The sequence below is a fragment of the Varanus komodoensis genome, unplaced genomic scaffold, assembly GCF_004798865.1.
Source record: "Varanus komodoensis strain SLA01 unplaced genomic scaffold, ASM479886v1 scaffold8, whole genome shotgun sequence".
Lineage (NCBI taxonomy): Eukaryota > Metazoa > Chordata > Lepidosauria > Squamata > Varanidae > Varanus > Varanus komodoensis.
The window spans coordinates 15,921,614-15,946,985 of record NW_025336481.1 but is presented as its reverse complement, the minus strand read 5'-3'; the positions used below and the strand labels follow the sequence as shown (position 1 = coordinate 15,946,985).

General features: G+C 43.4%; 1 protein-coding gene across 2 annotated transcripts in view; it reads right to left on the bottom strand.

Moving 5' to 3' along the window:
- The window catches only part of ATP9A (ATPase phospholipid transporting 9A (putative)), a 99,588-nt gene extending 74,216 nt beyond the window's left edge, over window positions 1-25,372 (bottom strand). Inside the window, exon 1 of one of the 2 annotated variants that reach the window (XM_044455306.1) lies at window positions 25,194-25,372. In XM_044455306.1, coding sequence (XP_044311241.1) covers window positions 25,194-25,261 — 68 coding nt within the window. In that variant the 5' untranslated portion in view covers window positions 25,262-25,372. The remainder of the gene's footprint in view (window positions 1-25,193) is intronic. The other variant, XM_044455305.1, reaches the window with a different exon arrangement.

Genomic DNA, 25,372 nt, shown 5'->3' with positions numbered 1-25,372 from the left:
TGTCCAGGATCAAAACAAAGGCCTTTCATTTGGGCAGTGGCTAATGGTTTCCAGGAAGCCCACAGGTTGGCTAGGGGTCCACAGGATCCTTTACTCTTTGAAGATGTCCTCTGGTTAATGGCCTGTCCAGTTTAAAGGCAAAGCAGGCATATGGTTGCTTGGTCAATCTTCCCTGTATTGTATTTCTCTTTAATAAAGTGTAATTATTTCTAGATTTTCTTCTAGTCACATGAATTAACATATACAAAGTGATATCCTTTTGATAGTGATGCATTGCTTTTCTTTCTGGCAAGGTACAAGCAACTATTCTACCACAGGACAAAAGAGCAACATGCCTCTTCTTTTTGCTGTTGAACAGCTTCAGCACTTATTTTAAAAAGGAACCATGGGACTCCAACTCTTCCTAACTAACAACTACAAGTATGCACCTGAACTAATTTTTCTATTAACTATGGTGGCTAACGACCACTGACGGGCATATTTTTCAAGAATGTATCAATCCCCACTTGAAGTTTCCTAAGCCCATGACCACCACCCCTTTTTGCGATAGCAAAAGTAAATTATGTTTTAAATGACCCAAATACAACATGTACTGTATACATTTTATTGGGAGCTCAGAGTTGTAGGAAGTAAGAAAATTTTCTTCAAACCTACTAATAGATGTCTTCTTTCTTTTAAGCAAAAGGCCCAAGTGATCAGCTCAGACCTCCAGCAAAAGCGATCTGTCCCTCCCATGACAGACTGTTGGGGTTGGTGGGTAGAAAGTAGTTCCCACCCAATTTTTATTCTATCCCACCCACTGCTACTTTCAGTCCTGCTTACTACTGACTGCCGTGTGGCCTCCAACAGATAAACCTTGAGCTAATGGAAAGCAAAAACTAAGATTCCCACCCATTTGAAGAAAGGAGCCCTTTGATCTTTTGTCTCTGGTTACCCTATACCAGTGGTGGCGAACCTATGGCATGTGTGCCACAGCGGGCATGCAGAGCCCTCCCTGTCTGCATGCGAGCCAAGGTGCCCCAGCATTCGAGCACTAGATACCAGCACACATACGGGCCATGCGCATGCTCAGAAAGGAGTAGTGGTGCCAGGCGATGACATCACAAGCCGTGCCTCATTAGCTGTGACTAGTCTGAGCTTTTGCATGGCCAGTCAGCGCACTGCCAGGGATAGATAGATAGGTAGATAGATAGATAGATGGGTTTGTTTGGACTGGTTGTGAATTGTTTTTTCTAAACTAAAACCTCAGTTTTCAGGCTTTATTGCAGTGTTGGCACTTTTCGATAAATAAGGAGGTTTTGGGTTGCAGTTTGGACAGTTTGGTCTCTAAAAGGTTCACCATCACTGGGTTAAGGTTAGAAAAATGAGGTGTCCTGGCATGAGTTCGATGGTTGGAACGTGCTTAGAATGTTGAGTTGTGCAGCAAAAGCTACTCAAGGAAGACTTTTTCAAAATTGCCCTCTTTTCAATGGAACTTTTGCCCTATATTAAGGTTAGGGGTGTGCACCAGGGCAGGTTTAGGGTTAGAAAAACAAGGTGTTCTGGCATGCTTTTGATGGTTGGAATGTGTTTAGAATGGGCAGAAATGTTGAACTCTGCAGAAATAGCTACTCAACAAAGACTTTTTCATAATCACCCATTTCAATGCTATTTTACCCCTATATTTGGATTAGAGGATTGTACCAGGATAGGGTTATGCCAGTGGTGGCGAACCTATGGCACACGTGCCACAGCGGGCACACAGAGCCCTCTCTGTCGGCATGCGATCCATGTCGCCCCAGCATCGCCTCAGCAGCCGAGCATCGGATAACAGCACACATAGGGGCCATGCGCATGCTCAGAAAGGAGTGGCGGCACCTGATGATGACATCACAAGCCGCGACTCATTAGCCATCACTCGTCTGAGCTTTCACATGGCCAGTCAGTGTGCTGCCAAGCATATATATACATACATACATATGTACGTACGTATGTACGTACGTACATACATTCATACATACATATATATTTGCTTGGCCTGGCTGTGAGGTTTTTTTTCTAAACTAAAACCTTAGTTTTCAGGTTTTATTGTAGTGTTGGCACTTTGCAATAAATAAGTGGGATTTGGGTTGCAATTTGGGCACTCGGTCTCTAAAAGGTTCACCATCACTCCCTATATGAACGTAGCGCTCATAATATACATCTAAATATACAAAGGAATCCCTAACAAATATTTAGTGGGTTCACAGCCAAACTAAAGCAGCACAAGGAATTTTTGTGGCAACCAAGATTTCTGACCGACTGCTGTACCTTTCAAAAGTCACAAGGGCTTCCCTAGCAAAGCAGAAGCAAAATGAAGAGAGGCGTTGACTCTTCCCTGCACCTCTTTCCGTTCAAGGCTTAGCAACCAGCCAGAGTTGGGCCAGCTTCCCAGCTGGTTACCGCTCCATTCATCACAGTTTACCCAGTATGCTTCTGGGCCATTCTGCAGTACTTCCTAGCTCAGCATTGCCCCATCCTGGCATTCTCCAGATCTTACAAACAACAACTCCCAATGTTCCTGACCATTAGTCATGCTGGCTGAGTCTGAGAGGACCTGATGTCCAAGATATCAGAGCACCAGGTTGGGGAAAGCTGGCACACCTGTTCCATCATTCCTCCTTAATGGACTTTCTATGGTAAGAAAGAGAAAAGCAGTGGTAGAAAAACATGGAAGGGCTGGAAAGAGAAGATGACAATGTCTGAACCTGCCTGGTTTGGTGGATGAAGCAGGACGACGGCACAAACACACACACACACTGTGGAAGCACCTCAGCTGCTTGTGTGCACTTCAACCTGAGCTGGCACTTTGCTTCCCTAACTGACCATTATTTCCCAGTCCAGGTATGATCCTGAGAAGGCTCAGACCAGAACAGGAGGAATAGCCACAATGTATTTTCACTGTATTTTGTGGTATTTCCCCACAGCACCCTGGAGCGCTTAATCCTTGAAATACCCTTCAGTGTTCTTGCTTAATTCTCCTGATCTTCTGCCAGGTTTTGCAGAACGCATTTGAAAATTATGTCCTAAAACAAGTGCTTAGGGGTAGTCATGTTGGACTATTGCAGCAAAAACAGAGTAAGATCACTTACAGATGGAGAAATATACTGTGGCATAAGCATTCATTGGCCAACCTCCAGAGTGTCAGACACACAAAGTGGTCCAGTCAGTCGGTAGATGTATCGGGAAGTCACACACTTCCCTAAGTGGATATGATTCACTCCCAGTTAGGAGTCACTGTTACTGAATGAGCATAGCAAGACAGCAACAGTATGCAAAAAGGAAATCAAGAGGGATATTTAATACTTGTAATAAGTTAGGAGCTCCCACTCTCTTCTGAGTCCAAGTTCTACAGTGCTAAATTTGCCAATAAATTCCAATGCAGAGACTTTATATTCTGCCTTCAAAACATTTGTGTTGATGTTTGCTCACTTTTAAGTTCTGTTCCATACCGTTCTGGGCTACCTGGGAGATTAAACTTAACCATATATTGCTTCTTTTGCAATGCTTCTGTTTCTGTGAGCCATGAAAGATATCACGGGTGTCCACAGGTTTCGGATCCTTTACAGTCCCTATTCTATTCTAGGGCAAAGGAGGCAATACAAGGAGGAACTTCCAGGTCATAGGTCACCCTGTTTCAAATCATGCAGGCACTTATTGTGCTTCTTTAACACTACTGATGTGTGAATAGCTATGCAGGTGCTTAAAGTCAAGCCCTTGATTACCCTACTCAATTTCACTACCGCATTTTCAAGACTATCCTCATAGCCTAACGGGAACTGAACTTTGAAGTGGAGCTGTCCCCATCATCCTCTAGCAAGGGTAGGGAATATGGGAGCTTCCAGAAGCTGTTGGACCACAGTTCCCTCAAAACCAGCCCCAGGTCCTGGCAGCCAGAACAGTGGAATTTCTCCACTCTAGTTCTACTGACCTTTCTACTTTCTACCTCTCCAGCATAGCACTAATAATCTGCTCATTGTGCTGAGTGTCCAAAGATCTGTAGGCCAAGTGCACTAATCCAAAACTGGCAGTAGTAGAACAGCAGTCCTTGGACTTCACCCCTTCCCAAACCCATGCAGAGGCTCCACAAGGACAAAGCAGAATCTCTTCTGTTCATTTCCTCACCCTATGAGAATGAAAAGCCAAGGAAAGGCACAGTCACCTGCATGAAGGCAGGATGGTTCAGAAAGTCTTTGCTTGTCCAGTAAATACTTTCCTCTGTATTTGCAGATAAGGGAGCAAGCCTCCATGTGCCTCAGTTCATATCACTTCCTGTCACTGCTCATGTGCACCCAGTAAACCATTCCACTGGCTCAAGGACTTTAAAACAGCTTTAAATACACACAGCAAAAGGTCTTACCCTGATTTTTATACCTGCTTGGTGTGATCAGACAACACACTCAACTCTGAATCTAACGACATAGCCAAGGGTAAGCTGACCTCTAACATCAAGAGTTTAACATCACTGCAGTTCAAATATTTATTTATTTATTTATTTATTAAAACATTTCTATGCCGCCCCATTCGCCGAAACCTCGGGGCGGCTCACAACATTAGGTTAAAATACAAGAAATTATATATTTGTATAATTCTGAAACATGTCCTCAGAGCACACATACAGGTCACATAAAGCACTCTCTCCCTTGTGATTCCACCTGCTATATATCCAGAAACTTACCTTACCCTGGCCCTCAACCTAGCCCTTCTAGTTCCTCTCCTGCCTCAGCTCCCAGGAGCAGATCACTGAGCCATTGATTTGCACAGAATGCCATTGCTCTATTAAGAATGTAAATAGCTGTTCGTTTATCCTCTTAAAAACTATGGACCCCATTCAAGTCTGCCTTCCTGACAATCAATCAAGTGCCAGAAGAAGCCGATGGGTGCCTGGCCACATGCCCATCATTCCTTGAACAAGGGCTGATAAAGTGTCATCTCCCCCATGTGTGTGTGTCAGGCAGGTGTGGGGGAGGGATGGTGCTAGTTTGGCTTTGTTTTCCTAGGAATTTTGGTCCTAGGCACAATAGTCTGGGAGGAAGTTTCAAGGGAAATGGTGGTACGGATTTCTGAATATCTGGGGACCCACCCTTTGAATAGTCACTTTTCACGTCACCTTTGTATTAAACAGCCACTTAATTGCACGCATCAATAGAGAAAATCAGTCTCCGAGATGTGAACATCCTCTGCTGAGTGGTGCAGAGCTGGACACAAGAGCCAAGAGCTGCTGGGGCTGAGGGTGGGGGATCTTCTTCTGATGTTCCTGTCCTTCTGCTGCATCCACTCCTCTTTGCACCTGGTAGTTACTTGCTGGCTCCTGCTGTTTGCTAGTGCCTCACTTCTCCCCGGTGTTTTAGACTGCAGACTGCTCGTGAGAAATTGGGCTTTATATACTAGTCCTGATTTTGAACTACCCTGTGGTCTAAGCTTAATCCTTGCAATGCCCAGAAACTTCACTGCTTCATACATTTTCCAGAAAAAGGTATATGAATAACACATAGCTTGGATCCACCCCTTATTTTCCCTTTAAGCCTGCACAAAAGTGAAGTGACAGAACAAAAGAAAAGCTTCCCTTTGTCAATCAGTAGTTTGAGTTCATCATATCATATGTTTGGCGGTGAACCTCTTATGGGGAATTTCTCATAAACAGTACGTTCTAGGTTCTTTCTCAGTGAGACATTCTCCTCTCCCCATGACACCAAGCATCGGCCCCCTGCCTCACCCCAAGCCATGCCTGCCCTGAAAAGTTTCTCCACATGCTTTCTCTTAATATCCACCCTGGGGAAGAATTCCTTGTAACCAGTGCGTTTTTTGTCATAGAATGCCCTGGAACAGAGTTCCGGCACCTTTTTTTTGACAGATTTTCCAAGTTTTAAAAGTAACTTTTGAAAATTTGATGTTTGGTCCACATGGATTTGAATCGCCCTGTCGAGCATAGAAGGTCAGCGGCAAAATCATTAAAACGGTGCATGTGCGCTGCTTGTGTGTCGAATCCGATGCATGCGTACTTTGTTCGCGCTGCTTGTGATGGCGCTGCTCGGCTTGTGGTGCTGCTCAGCTTGTGACTGGTCGTGTGGTCGTGCGCTGAGTGCTTACTACGGGCAGTGACCGTTATGTTTTGTTACACAACTGACGTGTGTGGGTGTGTGTACAGTGATTGACTACATGCAAAAGGTAAATAATTTCATGAGTTCCAGCACCATTTTTCTTACAAAAAAAACACTTCTTGTAACTCATTTCACTACATATTAACCCATGTTGCTCCTGAATAATTGGTGTAGTACCTCTTCTAGCACTAGGGCCAAATTTTATTTCATCGGGAGCCATGTCCCAGTCCTGTGTGTCGCTGAAAGGCCTACTCGAGCTCTTATTTCCAGTAAGCATTTTTACTTTTTACAATGATGGGGTAGGGAGGAAGGCAAGACAGCCAGAAAACCACTTGATCATTTATGATTGCGGGAGAGCAGGCTGTCTTAGGGAAAGCGGGCCAAAGTTGCCCGGAGGTTCAGCACTCCTGCAATTAAGGTTGCAACCCCATACAAGCTTATCTGAGAGTGAAGCCCCTTTGACTCAGTGGAACTTAAAGCATGCCTAGCGTTGCCCTTTAAGTTTTGTTTTACTTTCCTTGCGACTTTGTTTGACAAGGGCAAACAGCTACTTATTTTGAGCTACTTGTCAAAGTTTGCAAGTAGCTTTGGGGCCTTTGGTAAAGTGACCCAGAAAGAGTTAAAATTATTAACAAAGTTGCGATATGTTCTAAGTTCACACTCACAGCTTATATGCCTTCGGCTCTTAAATGAGGATTTGTATCCTATGCTCCTAATTTGAAAGAAATGCAAAAAGTGGGTAGCTGCACTTTGTCACTGTACGATGACTGATAAGGATGAGTGAGCCCAGTGAAAGCACGGCCTTCAGTCAACACCACTGGGCAACACCCTTACGGTCGATGCTGTTTAATGATTGAAGCAAATATTCTTTGTAATGGGTCAGGTTCGCATGGGCTGAGATGCAGGGTGGTGAAGCAAAACCTGTGAGCAATCCACAGTCCAGAGTTAATTGTACTTCTGTTTAACTTCACATGCTTTTAAGAACTAGCAAGGGGTAGCTTCAGGTACCTCCCTTGATAGCAAAGTTATCATCCCTGTCATGCTTGTCACATCAGTCATACTAAAGGTAAACACAAATAAAAATAGAGCTAAGAGCTGCAATCTCACACTGACATGGATGAAAGTAAAAATCACACAGATTACATAGCTGCAATCTTATATAGGGCTCTGTGCGTGTAATCATTTTGAGTAAACAAATATGGGATCAAACTGTAAAGCTATTGTTTCAAGCATTTTAACTGGAAGGAAACTCAATTTAATTTCAGCTTATTACAGAATCAATAGGTTTCAGATTTAACTACAATTTACATATATAGGGAATAATTCATGTTGAGACTTCAGTCCAATCACATTTGGAAGTAAATTAAAGTATGTATTACCTCCAAGTGAACATTGGGTAGCTACATCCAGACATAGATATGTTCAGAGAAGACCCAATGAAAGCAATAGAAATGTGTGATTCCAATTGAATTGAATTGAATTGAATTGAATAGTTCTGTTCTATGCATGATTGAATCTGGATTCATGCAAAATTTTAAACACCTCTATCACATCTCTCTTCACTCACCTTTTCTCTAAGGTAAAGATCCAAAGGCTTTTCCAGCCCCCTGACCTCCCCATTCCAAAATGCTTTCACTAAATGGGCTAAAAAGCGAAAGCAATCATCATCCTCATCCTCATCCCATCCAGTGAAAATGCTTGGTGAGAGGATGTGCTCTCCCAGCTTGCATAAGTTACTCATAAACCTCCGAGTTCAGGGGATTAGAAGAAGCGGGCACTAGCAAGCACCCAGGGTCCTGGGAGTGCAATCCTAGAAGTACTTTGAAGTAAGTTACTTTGCTTTCTAAAAGCTTGGGCATGCCTGGATCTGCATAGGCTACTAAGGAGTCCTTCTAAATTAGGTGAGGCTTCAGTGAACATGGCCGTACCAGTTCAGGGCTTCAGTTCTACCTCAGCTACTCAGGGCAATTCCAACTGAGTTCAGTGGGGCTTGTTCTCAGTGTATACACAGAGGGCTATCAGGGTGCAAGGTGCTGCTACACATCACCAGGCTGTGATGCAGTGATTAGAATTTCTTGGTCCAGAAAGTTGGCCTTCTCAGAAACAAACCAGCTATCACTTCAATTGTATAGACAGCAACTACAACTGTGGTTTTTTTCAAAGCATAATCATAATCTCAGTGGGGAGGAGGGGTCCCAGTTTTCACAGGACCACACTACCCACAGAGAGGGCAATTAGCAATAAGTCACAGGGGAGAAAAGCTCATGAACTATTTTTCTCAGGATTGCGACTGTGGGACTTGCTACTTTATTTATCAATTTATATCCTGCCTTTTTCCTGCAAAGGGCTCAAGGCAGCTTACATCTCCTCCTCCTCCATCTTATCCCCACAACAACAACCCTGTGAGGTAGGTTGGCCTGAGAGTCTGTGACTGGCCCAAAGTCACCCAGTTGGCTCCATGGCCGAGCAGGGACTAGAACCCAGATTGCCTGAGTCCCAGTCCCATGCTCTTCACCACTGCACCATTTTGTGAAAGAAAAGACAGGCGTGGTTGCTAACCACCTTAATGATGCAAGGTGCTGTTTGATATTGCTTTGTAAGTCACTTCACATTGCTATTTTTAAAAACCTGATTCACAGGTTTCATATTTTTTTACTCAGCATTTCATATTTTGCTTTATCTAAGTTTAGAAGGACGCCTTGGAAAGCTCGAGCCCAAGTGCTTGCAACAGAAAAGAGGAACAGTGTTGGGTTGTCACTGTCATCATCATCATCATCACATTGTATTATAATGCCTTTTTTCCACTGGTGAGGAACTCAAAGTGACTTACATGCTTTACTTTCTCCGTTCCATTTCTATCCACACAACAACACGGTGGAGTAGGTTAGGCTGAAAGTAACATGTCCAAAGCTACCTGGGATGTTTCACGGCTGACAAAAGATCAATGCACCATAGTTTTGTAGATCAGCTTGCTGTTCAGGGAGTCAGCAAGAATAGGGTGGCCAAATTTCTCCTGGCCACTGTGGCGGCACTATTGATAGAACTTCATCTCATACTGTTCAGAAGCCCAGCCCCAGCCTCAGAGACTCATTCTGCAAGGCACAGACTTCAGTACAAAGGAAGAAGGGATGGAGAGCTTTTCTTCTGTGACCATCCTTAAGATAGCTGAACTTCCAGTCTAAGGTTCTGGCACAGAATGCTAAACCATTGGGTGATTTGTGGAAATCTGGTTTGTTCTTCCATCTGAACCTACCTCTGCGAACAAGCCAGCTACAAACTACAAAAAGGAGTGATGGATTTTTGTTGGTTTACAGATTCTGGCTTGCCATGATGTCTGAATCTGCTACTGTTCACCCTGGAAGAGCTGCTTGAAAATAAAACTTCTCTGAAGTCTGACAAAATGGGCAGCGGAGAAACAAAACAGAAATAGAGAAAAACAAGTGACTGTTTGCTTTTCTGCAAGACAAGTTGTAACAAAAGCAATAAACCATGGTTAACATAAACAATGACTTAGATATGAAAACAGCCTATGTCTTAGATGAGGCCCCAATTTCAGCCTAATATAATATCTTTTTAATAAGTTTGAAAGGTGATAAAGAAAACAAAAGTTGGGTCATATGTAGGTTAATATCAGTTTGTAGTATCAGTTTTTATTGCAAGTTTGTAATAGAAAAAACATCAATTCTTAGAGTCTACCCTATAAGAAAAAATATTCACCCATTCTACCCTGAATAATAATGTTTGTCTATTCAGCTGAGATTTTTTTAAAAAATGAATAGCTTAATGGTTAGAGAGAAACTACTTCTGTTTTAGCAAGAGTTCTGTCCTTTCCAACAGGTAGAACCCCCTGATTTGCGCACTGCCAACACAGGAAACACTTTGAGGAATGACAAACGAAGGGGGAGGTAATTTTTTGTTTTGTTTTGTTTTAAAAATAAAGTATCACATTCCTGGCTTTCTACCTCACTGGCTACAAATAAGCATAAAAGAAACCTTATCTTCTAAGAAGATGCTTTTAGAAGAATCCCCACCCCTCACCCTCTTCCAAGAGCAGCAGCTGAAAAATCCAGTAAGTTATAAAGAAATGTAAGCTTAGCTTAAATCAGAATACTCCACAGGCAACAGAAAGACTGCCTTTCAAAAGAAGTATTTTTGCGGCCTCAAGCTGAGAACAAATGCAAGATGATTACCCTGCTGGGTACATACTCTGAACACTAAGTATTTCAGTAAGAAATATCTGATGAAAGCCAATAGACTATTTGCAGGTTCTGACCCTAACATTTAAATCTGGGATCAACTGATGAGTTATTCCAACCTAAGTGAGGACCTAAAGGAAGAATGAATTTGCTGAGTGAAAACAGGAGATCCTGAGATGAATCTATTTATTTATTTGAAAATGTATATCCTTTCTTTCTATTTCTGCTTTTAAAGTGCTCAGCAACCAGTATAGATATAAACATCATATTTATATCCCACCTTTTCCCTCTTGCAAAGAATACAAGGCAGCCTACAAGGTTCTCCACCTCTTCATTTTATCCTCAAAGCAACCCTGTGAAGAAGGTCAGGCTGAGAAGCAGTAACTGGCCCAAGTTACCCAGGGAACATCATGGCCAAGCAAGAACTAGATCCAAGACCTCCCCAGTTCCAGTCCACCCGTCTAACCACTATACTTCTCCGCATCTCTCTCTCCCCTCTCCACCCACATGCAATCAAACAAGACATACATATGCTGGATACCTTTTTGAATGTGAAACCTCCAGTGTGGTTGCAGCATGTTATGCAAATGCAGTCACTAGGAGTTTTGTGAGAGTTAACCGACCCTCATATAACCCAACAAAAGAGGACCTAAAGGATGCTGAGTTTCCTAAACCAAGCCACAAACTGGAAAAAGAAGAGTTTCTTCCAAATGGTCTCCATTCTGCAATATCCTTAAGTTGCAGCTAACCACGAATGTCATAACAGCATTAGGCACGAAGACAGAAGGCTGACTGCAGACTTACACCCTCGCAAACACATCCTGCTTGGCTGGTTTCTTAACAGGTGACGCATGTAATAACACACAAACCACGCCCCTGAAGTATATCCTCTGCTGTGGCATTCAGTTGCTGGCCATTCGCCAGCTGAATCGAAATCCTTGTTATTTAACAGCAGCATTCCCCAGCCTGGTGCCCTCCAGATGTTATGGATTTCAATGCCAGCCAGCATGGCCAATGGTCAGGAATGCGATGCAAAATATCCTGGGAATACCAGCACAGACAAGAGCGACTTGCATGATTTTTGGAATCACTCATTTCTGTAGTTACTAGCTGAGGCATATGTTTAGTTAAACTACAGTATTTGATACCACAATGCAGCGATGGCCACCAACTTGGACAGCTGTAAAAGGGACAGACAAATTCCTGGAGGAGGAGCTATCAGTGGCCAATAGTCCTAATGGCTCCAGGCTGCCTCCAGTGTTAGAGGCAATTTGCCCACAACAGTTGCTGGGGAACATGAGCGGGCAGGGGCCATCACATTCATGTCTTATCTGCGGGCATCTGGTTGTCCAGCGTGTGCAGAATGCAAGGCTGGCTACACGTTTGGTCAGGTCCAACAGAGCTCTCCTTACGTTCTTATGAGGAGCAGCTCAACCCTTTCCATGTCAGCTCAAATACAGAGCTCCTCAGGCTATTTTCCTGCTGATGGGCATAGGAGTTGGAGACAACACAGGAAGTGGTGGGAGGGCTATTTTAACCCCCACAGGTAGAACAATTATGTGCAATTCATCCCCCATCCATTGCTATCCCTCTTCCTATCAGGAATTCCAGGAAATGAAGCACATGAAACATAATGTTCAATTCAGTGCCAAAAGGTTTTGGGCTGAAGAGTAGTTAGTTAAGTTGGGGGTTCCCTACATGGAACTGGCAGTGCCATGATGCCCAGAGAATTCTCCAATAGCTTGCCCCATTTTAATGTCTTAAGGAAACCCTTAGAAAATGCTGAGGCAGGCCTCTTTTTCTTCCTTTCTAGCATTGCCCTTTCTCTCTCCTTTATCCTTTCTGACTAAATATGTTCTGCTCTGTCTCACCCTCAGCCTTATTTGTTTCCCTGCGCAAACATTTGTTTAGTTTGGCCATTACATGACTAGGTTGTTGCCCACAGGAATTCCTTAAATCTCCAAAGCCTCCCATGTTTCGAAGACAATTGGAGACGTCTGGGCTGGGTCTTATGGTTTACAGAAATCTAATGGAATATGGACGGTAATGCAGCCAGCTTCTTCCACACTGAAGGGCTGTGAGGGTGGGGGGGGGGTCTTATTATAAACCCTAAAAATTCAGGCTAATTGTTATATTGTACTTAGATACAAGTAGTTAAAGTAGTTAAAACAATGTGCATTTCTGCCAATAAGTCTTATGTCAAACCATGTCTTGGGGCATAAAATACTCATTCTATATTTTTTTGTTCATTAAATTAGTGCATGATGTAGACATGATGGATCATGGGCATGCTAATAGAAACACAGAAACAGAGCGAGTCAGAAGAGACCTCCCGGGCCATCTAGTCTGACCCCTGGCTCCAGCCGGCTCTGCTCACGGCATGCCCACCATGTGCATGTCCAGCCTATCTTTGAACACGCTCACCAATGGGACCTCAACCACCTCCCATGGAAGCCCATTCCTTACCCTCGGGGTCCTAACTGTCGGGAAGTGCTTCCTGGCATCTAAATTGAACCTTGAATAGCTACTATAATGTGATGTACTCTTGTGAAACTCCCATTCATTTATATTCTTTAGTACAGTGGTAGAAAGCACCTGCTTTGCATGTACAATGCCCACCATTGCCAGGTAAGGCTGAAAAAACATGTGCCAGAAACCCCGAATAGCTGCAGTCAGTCCCCTAATGGGCTAGATGGACCAATGACCCGAGTCACCATAAAGCAGCTTCCAATGCTTCTATATTCAATCATCAGGAGAAATTCCTGGTGAGTGTCAGATTTACACTTCTTTATTCTCTTTCAGAGAGGTTTTTGTATCTGTACCATGCATAAACAGAAGGAGGGCACTGGCGGCAGTTCACCTAAAAAGGGCGACATTCAGAAATCACTAGCAGGAGATTTCAATCTCCTGGGACACTTGGCTGCTGATGTCAAAGTCGCCAAACTCTAAGGAACAGACTTCAAAGGGAGGCTCCTTGTGAAATTGCTGAACTAGAATGTATCAGCAAATGTGATTCTAATTAATCTGGACAATTGGAACAGTGGGTTTCTTTCTTTCGAAAGGGGTCTAATTAGCATAGCACAGCATTGCTAAAAAAACAGTACTATTGCTGCTCTTATGGATGGATGGTCACTCAACTATCATCTTAAATCCATTTGTACTCTGCACGGAAATGACCAAGCTACTGCTCACATGAGTGGCTTTTTGCACCTGCTCTTTATAACTGGGTCCTTCCCCATCTCTCTCTCAGTTATATACTTGACAAATTGATACTGAGCTATAAAACATCTCAATTTGCACATTACAAGTTTGAGGGACACACCTACATGGCATTATTTTTAATATGCACCTAATATTGTGTGACTGATTATCCATTTAGTTATTATATAATTAATAATGTGTGAGTTATCATCAGTAATAAATATGTTAGACTTAAAGGAGTCAAAATACTCCTTTTTGCTGGAACAAATGAATCTCTCTAGAATTTTGGGAATAGTTAGTATGGCTATTTTGGAGATGGTAGCCATCATTCATATTATGTGGCAGAAAACCCAAACTTACCATCAGGAATATCCTCAGCAGATGTATGCAGCAGATGTATGTAGAAACTAGCTCCTGTTTCTGACATGTGTGCATTTATAATGCAAGTAATTGCTGCATTTACACTAAGGATATGTGGGGAATCTGGCAGCAAGATAAAAATCCAAATCTGACTGTGAATTCCAGTTTGTTAGCCCTACACTGGTACCAAATTAGTGTGGTACAAATTGAGCCAGCTGGTAAACTTCTTTCTCTAAGTTGGACCATGATTTGCATATTTTAACTGCTCATCAAAGGTATGCATACAAACACACCAAAACCATGTCTCTAGCATGATTTTGCACAAATCACTGCATGGTTTTCAGGTGCTTCTTTGCACAAATTTCACTAGCAGTTTAAAAAATATATGCAAACCATATATTGGAAGTTTTGTAAAACATAGCTCAATCAATCAGTTTTCTAAGGTTCTTTATGGAAACAGCAAGGAAACTTGTTTGTAATTCATGGTACATTTATTACAGAGTAAACCCTGCTGAACCAAAAGTAAACCCTGCTGAAAATTCGAGTTCTAAATAAACATTCTTATGATTGTGCTGCAAATCCCATTCCACTGAAAGTAAATTCTATTGATTACAAATGGAAATATTTACAGACCTAGTAAGTGTGCAGACCTAGAATCGATTTGTATATTGTATGTTTTCAGTAGACATATATTTGTCAGCATGCCAGTGTGGTGTGGTAATTAGAGTGTTGGAATGGGAATGTGGAAGATCTAGGTTCTGCTTGCCATTTGTCCATGAAGCTCATTGGGTAACTTTGGGCTAGTCACTGGCTCTCAGCCAAACCGACCTCACAGGGTTCTTGTGGGGATAAAAATGGAATGGAGGAAAACTATGTAAGTCATCTTGGTTCCTGGCAAGAGAGAAAAGAGGAGATCTAAGTACTATGTAGTAATAGTAATAATGTACTTCCTGACGGTTAGGACCCCTAGGATATGGAATGGGCTTCCACGGGAGGTGGTTGAGGCCCCATCAGTGAGGGTGTTCAAGGAAAGATTGGACAATCACATGTCGGGGATTACATGAGCAGAGCTGGCTGGAGTTGGAGGTCAAAGTAGATGGCCCAGGATGTCCCTTCTGACTTGCTTTCCCCCCTATGTTTCTATGTGCACCAAATAATTATACCAAGGGAGGTACCAAAGCAGAAAAATCAGGCTCATTTGAAGTTGATGGGGGGTTTTTTTTGGCTTCCTTCTCATTCAACAACAAGAAAGCAACAACTTTTGTTCTGCAAACTAAAAAAGCAAGCTGCACATTTCATAAAATGGCAACTGTCAAGCCACAGATTTCAGTTTTGCACATACAAAGCGTCCACCCACTTCAGTGAATCAATGCTAGAACTTGCTGCAAGGATCATTAAAATCCCCAAGAATGCTTTGATGAAAGTTGCTTTAAGCAGATACACTGTTGCACTAGAAGCACAATATTTAAACTGTGTTCCTGGAACCCCACAGCTCCATGAGAATCATCCAGCAGTTCGACATGACACTTTACTTTTATGATTACAGAGACATTGCAAGTTCTTCATGTGGCAACAAACAATATTTGTTAGTGATACTATCTTAAATTTAGTATCTATGCAGTAAATTTAGTATTATTTAGTTACTAAGTAATTTCTGCTTACATTGTATTAAATAATCTATTGCAACATGAATTGAAACAGTTTGTTCAAATAAAATGTATTACAGGAAAAGTATTTATTAGTGGATTCCACACTGATTTTCCACCTTGAAAAGGGTATTTCAGGCATCTCAGATTTGAAGACCACTTCACTAGAAGATGACCTGATACAGGATTTATGAAATCACATTGCTCAGCCCAGTAAGAAACAGAACATGCTCCAAATGCAAACCACAAGAACTATGCCACTTTTAAGGGCCAAAACTGCACAAGTTTAGATAAATGGTTAACAACTGGCACAGACAGAATAATACCCTTAAGCACAAATGCTGTAGGGGAAGATGTACAACTTGATCAGTAACCTGTTTCCTAACAGGGGCACATGTTTAAATGGTGAACATTAAAGGCCAGCAATTATTTCACCAACTTCCTGACCAATGCAAAGGGAGATAAGAGCAAAAAAACTTTTTTTTTGTTTTTGTTTTTTGATTTTTTTAGCACCCATCTGGCCAGAATTTATTATTTTTTAATTATACATTTATTTCTAAGCTCCTTCCACCATGAAGAGTGTAACCCTCCCAAGAAGGTGTACAATCCAAGAATTCTACAGTTATGATGGTTCATGTGAGTCCTGCACTCAAATTAGGTCTAACAAAACAAGAGCAGAAGCGAGGATAGAATGCAGGAAAGATGTTTTGGCATTCGTATTCCAATTCCCTACAGAGGGAAAACTGGCACAGTAGGAAAGAAGGGTGTACCTCTGCCTTTTGCCTACACTGCTGTTTTGCAATTAGTAGGAAGTTTAAAATAGGGGACCACACAAAACTATATAACCAACTCTGCCGTCTTAAATTGTGCAGTGTCTGTAACTCCTCCAGCAAAGACCCAGTTCAGAATGGTTCAGATGATCAATGTTTAAGAAGCCATGAACTTTGTGTGCATGCAGGAAACCCCTTTGCATGAGCCAGAAAGCTGCATTTAATCAGAGGTTCTCATCATCTCTGCAAAAAACCGCCTACGCTTAATGGTTTCCAAACATGTTTTCCATGTTTGGCAAAGCTTTTTTTTTTTTTTTTTTTTTTGACTCCTGGCTTCTGAATCTTGTTTGGAAGCTGTTGACTATAATTTCTGCTTGGATATAACATGAGAGTATGGTAAATGACAGCTCACATGAAGTGGGGAGCAAAATAGCTATATATGGGCACATGAGCTTGTACTTAGGTTGATTTATTAAGGAAAATTTGATAATCTGAAGAGGATCATTGCCTTATTCTGTAAAGATAAGAAAGGGTTTCTTGTACAATCCCCAGCAAAATTAGCAAATGCAACAGTGCAGCCAACAAGGCCTGGAGGATTACAAACAAAAATGTTCATAGCTTTAGACATGTTCAACAATTATGAAATCAAGCTGTAATAAATGCTTCATAGAAGTGGAAATGACACACCGATAAGCATGTTTATGCACAATTGATTCTCTTCCTCAGGGCAACAGTTTTTGTTGTTTCTTTGTATCATCTATGTTGCAGTACCAAAGTCTTTCTTTCTTTCTTTTTTCAAGTAACCTATGGAGAACTATATGCCCTTGTGGTGGCATATATTGTTTTTCCTTAAAAATAAAATGTATTCTGGATATAATCCATAGGATTTCCAAGCTTTTTGGTAGCATTGGTTGTATGGCTTTAATCAAAGCGTGGCATGCAGAAATTTAGCAGAAGAAGCCTTTCTTGGCAAAGGATAAAATAGATTTTTTAAGCCTAGCAACTAATTATTTAGAGGTATGTTTCTTCTTATTGTCATTTATTTAAAATATGTATATCTTGCCTTTCCTGAAATATCAAGTCAGCAAAACCAAAATTTATAAACAAATGTAGTCATAATAAAAATCATCATCATGGACTGAAATTCTTCAAGTTAAGAGGCAGAATGATGCTACAAATTTAGGTTGGTTTTATAACAGTTTAATTATAATGGCTTTCCTCAAATGGTCATCATTTTTGTTTTCATTCTACTCCGAAACATTTAAGTATACATATATAAATTATCTTAAATACTAGCTAAGGATAATCACCTCAAAAACATTAATTACAAATGTGAAACTATCTGATAGACTAACATTGTACTTGTAATTGTCGTATGTTCATTTTTACTAATGAAACGTATACATTTTTCATGGAAGATAAAGCAGTGGAAAAATACCTGCTCCACCTCACTGATCAGGTGACCTTAGGAAAATTACCTAGACGAAAATTCCAACTGCATCATCTATGGATTAACTTGAAGTACTTGCCATGGTGTGGCCTGGACTTGCCATTACTGGGAATGTGGAGTTATGCACAATGGATTACACCGCAGGATAATCTTAGCAGAAGGATTCTCCCTTTTCTCACACACAGACAGGGATGTTTCTTATATGATAGTCCTTGCCATCTGCAGCTTGAATAAGTACTTTTATTGCAAATATTTAATATATGGGTTCAAAAAACCCAACTACATCCTCTGCTTTTCAGTTAATGGTGGGCACATTTTAAGTTTATTGCAAAGTTTTCCAGTTGCTGGATCTAACCCAGCCTTCTCCGACCTGGTGTCCCCCAGATGTGTTGGAGTCCAGTTTCCATAATTCCCAGTCATCACGGCCAAAGGAGCGGTGGCAGTTGTGGCCCAACACTTCCAGAGAGCATCAAGGTGGTGAAGCTGATCGAACCAGCAAGTTGGCTATGTCCTGCAAGGCTCATTGAGCTTACAAGAGCTGAGCAAGGCTATGAAGGGCCGGCCACTTTGGAGAGCTTTCATTCATAGGGTCACCATAAGTCAGAGGCACCTTGAAAGCATGAAAGAACAACATCAAGGTGGATTGGAACCTACCTGGAATCATGTCAGGCCAGACTGATACCCTGAACTCGTAGTTTAAAAGAAAGTCACGAAACGTCGCTAGGGTCAGAAATGTGGTTGGTTAAAGGTAAAGAAACCACAGAACAGCTCTTGTTACACGCAGAGCAGCAGCTCAGGCAAGACCTTGATGGTTGCAGAAATACCACCTCTGTGACCCAGCTGGAGCAAACAGACTCGCCGACCTGTGACTAGCACTGCTCAGAGGCTAAGGTTACATCAGGTAGTGCAAGCACTACCAACAAACGATGCCAATAAAATCCAGGGAAAACTGGGCAATCCCCTGCAATGAAACAAGAGCAGGCAAGGAAGACTGAAAATTGATTGTTTTTATGCCACAAGGAGTGCCTTGAAAATAAGACATCTGATTTTACCATGTTTAGCACCTGAAGCTTGACTGTTATTATGCAACCAGCAACACCCTGGTTAGTATGTTTTAGGTGTTCTGCTGCACTGATCTAAGGCAGAAGTGTGGAAAGTGTGTTCTTACAGATGCTGATGGACTGCAATTCCCACCAACCCTATTTAGCATAGCCGATAGCTCAGATGCAGTCCAGCAACACTTGCAGGGTCACACAATTCCTTTCCCTGGTCTAAGGGCAAGACAACAGTGACACTGGACACCGAAAATCTGTGAGCAGAAAGCTATTTGCTGCTGCAGTGAACAAGATTTTCTGCCAGCCACACCTCACATTCCATGCAGCTCTGCTGGCTGGACCTGCAGCTGAAGTTTATTGGATACTAGCTTAGGAAGGCAGAGAGGAAAGGCCAGGGAAGTCAGGAGTAATGGCCACAGGGTTGTCCCTGTGACCCCCACATCCTTCCAGTTCATGCCCTGTCCAATAACAGGGCTGGCTCCATCCAGGGTCACATCTCCCATTTTTTTGCAGACTTAAAAGCAGCCATGGTGTAAGAGTGAGTGCTTGAACTGGATGAGGACTGTGGCGCGAGGGAAAAAACGGGTAGCCCATTTTCTTCATACCATTCTCCAAATGTAATCATGCACTGACAGTAATTTTCTCTCTCCTCCCACACCCCCTGTATGCAGCTAATAGGTTATCTGGGAATAGAAGGTCATTTAAATCAGGCAAACAGGGGAGAAGAATTAAGCTTTTCTCCCCAGTATTGCAGCTCTGGTCCAATTTACCCCCTGTGGCTGTTGCTAAGACTTTCAAAGAAACATCAACAGCAAAAAACCTGGGACATCATGGATCTTTCACATCACATGGAGTTTGGCCCTGGCAATTTGTGAACTGTGCTAGGCCACCCAGAGAGACCAGTAACACTGCATGTGAAGCAGCTGTATTGGCTGTGTGTCTCTGAATGCAAACCCAGTGACAGGAATATCTGGCCAACCAGAATGAAAGCTGTGCCAGCTGATCTCCAGTGAGTAACTTTAGTTTTCAGTTCGACTGGGTGCTGGGATGGGAGAAAGTTGCCTTTTTTCCTCTGCTGCCTACTCTGGTACTCTGACCAGTGGCTGGTTGCTGCTATCCCTCTGCAACCATTCAAGTACTGCTATTTGTTGTTGTTATGTGCTGTAAATTGTCTTCGGTTTAGAGTGACTCTGTGAATGAAAGCCCCCAAAAGTCCTGTCCTTCAGCCCTGCTCAGCTCTTGTAAATTCCAGGCTGTGGCTTCCTTCATGGTGTCAATCCATCTCATATTTGGAAGACGTGTTACAGGGTGATGCTAAGTGATAACACAGCATCATTCCATGGGACTTCTAAAGAAGATAATGTGACCATCAGTGCTGCTGGCAGTGAATTTGGCAGCCTTTCCCCACTCCTGAAATTACCTCTCTCCAACTTTGGTACTTCCAAATGGGACCGTTGGCTGCATTCGACTTGGCAAGTCACAGATTCTGGAATCTTGGACTAATACAGGGGTAGTTTTGGTCTATTGCTCTCATAAGGGCCAGCCAGCACAACAGGGACTGGAACCTTGTGTGTTCTTGCCCTGCACTTAATGTGCCTCTCCTAGAATCTCACAAATACTTATTATGCATTATTCATTTGGAATATAAGGCCTGCAAAAGCTTTTTGTGAACCTGCTGTTTTGCTCTTGGAAGCTTTGTAGAACCTCATTAATCTACTGGCAGCCTGGCAGAAAATAGTCTGTAAAAGCCATTAAGCATTCAGTGAAAAAATGAAAGCACAAATTATACCAGGAAATTGAGATTTCAAAATGAGAGGTTGTAAACACTGACCCAAGTCCTTGCCGTCCAATTTATAAGTCAAATCTAGCTAAACCTAGCAGCTATGAATTTCCACTTGTGAGGAAATTAATAAACCTACAGCTTGACCTGGACTGTGTGAACAGAAAGACTTCCAAGCATTCTATTCCCTCTCCCACTTATATCTTAAGTCAGTCTCTCTCTCTCTCTCTCAACATTCAATGGAACTGAATTTTTATGGGATAGTTTGTCAGGGACTTTCCCATTCTGATTTCCTTTTAAAGATTTTGTGCATGTCTGAAAACCTCAGGATTATCTTGCTTATGCATGGGTGATACAGTTTTGGCTCCAGTTCCTTTCCACTAGCATGGAAAGACTGTTAATGATTTTTAATACATATACAAGTGGGGCTTGCAACAACATTGTTACAGAGTGGTGTGCTTGTATTTAGGGTTCTAACCAGTCTGAGTGGAATGGTATAAATTCATGACCTGCAACAGCAGGTGGTTGGACCTGATGGCCTTCATGACCCCTTTGAATTCTACTATTCTATGATTCTACTCCACTTTTCTTATTCTTTATTGGTTTTTTCCTCAGGGTAGCAGAGTACACCATTGTGTCCACTTCTAGCTATCTCAGAATCTTGGATTTTTGTACTGATTTCAACAGGTAGTTCTCTCTTCTGTCTCACTTCCAGAAGTGAGGGTAGGACCTATCCAGGCAATACACAAATTCTGTCTACAGTTTTGATCTCTATGAATCTTTTCCTCCCTCTTAGTCCACTATTTTATTCTGTTCCCCTTCCCACACACTTTTCATCCTTTCCTTGGTCATTTCATTTCCTCTCCCACCTAACTGTTCCCCTCTCATGCATTTTATTTCCCTTCCCACCTACTTTTTATCTCATGCATTCTGTGCCACTGAGTGGGGTTTCTTCTTTATTTATTTTACTATTATTATAAACCTCTGAGTTACACTGAGTCTACCGATGCTTCCTTCTTGTGTGTGGGTGGAACAGTTTTGGCTATCGCTGCACAAACACAGGAAAACCTGAATCAGGTGGAGACTACTGCAGTCCATAGGCAAGAATAAGGTAAGGAGGGGGATTTTGCTCCTGGGGGTTGCCAGGATGAATGGCGAGCAACAGAAATGTGGAAACTGAGGCTACATGATTATCTGACGGGTAACTTTGGGCAAAAATAGGCTGGACAGGCACATGGTAGGCATGTCATGAATGCAGCAGGCTGGAGCTGGGGGTCAGACTAGATGGCCCAGGAGGCACCTTCTGACTCATTGTTTCTATGCTTCTAAAATCCACACAACATGGAAACAATACAGGGTTGTTTGCCATGTCTTGTGAACCCAGTCCTTTTGTTTATTATGTTGTTGTTTTAATTCATTTGATGTTTCCATTCATTGCTTTTATTAATGTTTTAGCAAATGTATGTTTAACTGTACTTTATAGACATTAGGTATTTTGTGAAATGCTTACAGCTTTATTAAATATTTTAAGTAATATAACAAATAATACCAATAAAATAAATTAATCTAGAATCAAGGCCGAGTCAAGCATAGAGAATATAAAGGAGTACAAGATAAACAAACCTGCTTACTTCTGTCACTGAAATAAGTGGAGCTTAAGAGTGCTCAATTGTTTTTATTTATGACCTGCTTTTCTTTCTAGCAGTTCAGAGAAGCTTGCAGAGGCATCCAATACAATCTTCCACCCACACACTGACCAGAATAAAATCTCCTTAGCTCTACTGTATCAGCCCAGGTATCGTCAGTCCATGATGCTGCTGAACCTTGCCCTTTGTATGTCAGTAAACAAGCTGCTGGACTTCGGGTGAACGCATGTCAAGACCTTATAACATAAATAAAGCTTACGGGATTTTTTTTGATCACACTACAGGTGTTAATTAATTTAGCAATGTCAGGATGCTTATCTACACAGGGAACAGTCACTGTGATTATTTTACATTATCTAATTTTTAAAATAATTGTGAGCCTGTTTTCATGAATTTTATTTCCTTTTATTCACTTACTTTTTCTGCTCAATATACCAGCCTTCTCCACCCTGGTACCCTCAGACATATTAGACTGCAAGTTCCAATATTTTTCACCCCTGGCCATGCTGTCTGGACCTGATGGGACTTGACATCCAAAAAATTTGAAGGCCAGGGAAGGAAAGATATGTTTACATATGGTAAGTGGTATATAAATGTATTAAATCCACACATAAAATAATCAATGTGGTCTCATTCTGCCTCATACACACATTCACAGAACTGCAGCCCAGGACTCTTGGGGTTTCTTTCATACATGAAACCAAAATGGCTCTCACTTTGCCCCAATAAATAAATAAATGACTAATGGAAGTGGGTTGCATATGTGGTGCTAATCTATGCTCAGAAATGCCATATAACTCTTGTGGGATTCGAGTGTGCAATTTATCTCTTCTGAAATTTCCCTCTTCTCATGAAACGAAGCAGAAACATACTTATGCAAACTGATGAAATGCATGCAATTTCATATGATTATGAAACAGGAGTACCCTAGACAGCCTCTGTGGGAGAAGGATTTCTACATTCTTTCCTCACCAGTTCTCTCCCCACATTTGCCTTACAGGACAAACATGGTTCTGGAACATGTCCTTGATAAGATAACCACCTGTATTGCCCCTATAAAGAACAGGTGCCTCAGGGAAGGTGAGAGGCTTGTTTTGCTCTCCACTGACAATAATTGCCAAGCTTTTCACATTCAGAGCCAGCAGAATACCAAGTGTGCTTCAAAACCACAAAGAGGGAAGAAGAAAAGACTAGGGAGAAACGGGCTGCTTCATCTCTAGCTTCACAAGTAGTTTTCAAGGTGCCAAATGCAGTCTCCAGGCTGCATTCCAGCAACTGTAGGAGGCCTTCCAGACTGGAGGACATACCTTCTGAACAAGTATGATCACCAGGTGTGATCTTCAGAAACTGATCACCTGATCAGTCTTTAAAGGAATAAAATATACAAATAAAATAATGAATGGGTTCTCAGTCTGCCTCATACACACATTCCCATTTGGATGACCCATTCAGACATAATAGCTCCCCCGCAATGAGCATCTTCTTACATCTCCTTGACTTGAGGAAGCACTCCTAGTTCATGTCTGTGACTGAAGGGAACTGGCCTAAAGGCTGCTCCTCTGTGCCAGAGGATGAATGAAGAAAAAGGATGGGGATGGGCTATTCCATGGGGTGGCTGTCCCAACAGGTGATGACGGCTGAGCACAACTGCATGTGTCATTTTCGGTGAGTAAGAACAGAAGAGCCATGCTGGATCTGGCTGAGACCCACCTAGTCCAGCATTCTGTCCACACCGTGGCCCATCAGCTGCCCGCTGGAGACTCACAAGAAGGGCAGGGGTGCAACAGCAGCTGGTGTACGCCAGTGCACACACGGCCTCTGCTTCTGGAGGTGGCCTAAGGCCATCAAGGCAGGTAGCCCTTTAACAGCCTTCTTCTGCAAGGAAGTGTCCAATCACCCTCTGAAGCCATCCGGACTGGGGCCCATCGGCTTCGCTTCAGGCCTCCCAGACAAAAGGGCTGTTTATCTCTCCCTTCTCTTCTCCGTGTGGCAAGCGCAACGCAAGAGACAGTTGCAACAAGCCACCTAAGGAACTGGGTGTGCCTTCCAAAGGCGCACCTCCAGATCTTCGCTTCCTTTTCCCGGGCCTTGTGAACAGAAAGCATAACCCAGTTCCCTCCCTCCCCTCGCCTTCCTTTTCCCGTCCAGGTTCCTCGAGGCTGGAATGGCAGCCTCTGCCTGGGCGTGCCACCCACAATGGCGTCAGAATCAACCTGTCAGCTCCGGCTGCATGAGCTGCCGCCCCGCAAGCGCCCCCATCCCTTCAGGAGAAGGGTCCTTCTTCCCCCAAAGCCCCCGCTGGGAAACGATCCTCCTGCCCTTCTTCCCAGAGGCGCAAAAGGCACGGATTGATTTTTCTCCCATCAAGCAGGAGGTGCTCGTAAGCACCCAGCGCCACTGGAAATGGGCTGTCTCCGATGCCCCGAGCTTTTCTTACATGCTTACTGGGTTTTTCTTTTTTAACCGGGGGGGGGGGGGGCCGGACAGACAAAAGACAAACCACTCGGCAAGCAGAATCCTGCGCGGGAGGTCGGGGCTCTAGCGCGTCTACGGGAAAAGGAGTCTTTGGGTGCCGCGGGGTTGTGGAGCGGGAGAGAAACCCCCCTGTCCTTGGCAGCCGTTCTTGCCAATGCCCAGACATCACTGCTCGGCTTCAGAACCGGGCCCGGCCCGTAGGAGCTCCGTCGGTCGGAGACAGCCAGGCGGCCGCCGCCGCCGTCCCCGAAGGCGAAGGGAGGGCCAGAGCGCAGCATCCGGGCGCAGGGCGGGGAGGGGAGCCCGAACCGGGCGGCTCTCCCGCTCTCCCGCCGCCGCCGCCGCCGCCCTCCGCAGCCGGGGAGCGGAGCAAGAGCTCCGGGCGCGGTCCAGGGGAGGTTTGCACGGGAAGCGAGGAGGCCCAGCTGCAGCCGGGGCGCCGCGAGGGGGAGAGATCGGGCCCGGCCGGCCGGCCGGCTGGCGCGGCTCCCTTACCCGCCGCGGTGCTTGTTGTCCATCCGCTTCTTCTGCCTCACCGGCTGTAGGGGGATGTTGTCGGTCATGGCCGCGGCAGCCGAACCGAACCGGGCGCAGCCGCAGGCGGGGAGGAGCAGCGCGGGAGGCTCGGCTTCTTCCCGCACCAGCCCAGCCTCGCCTCGCCTCGCTCCCTCGCT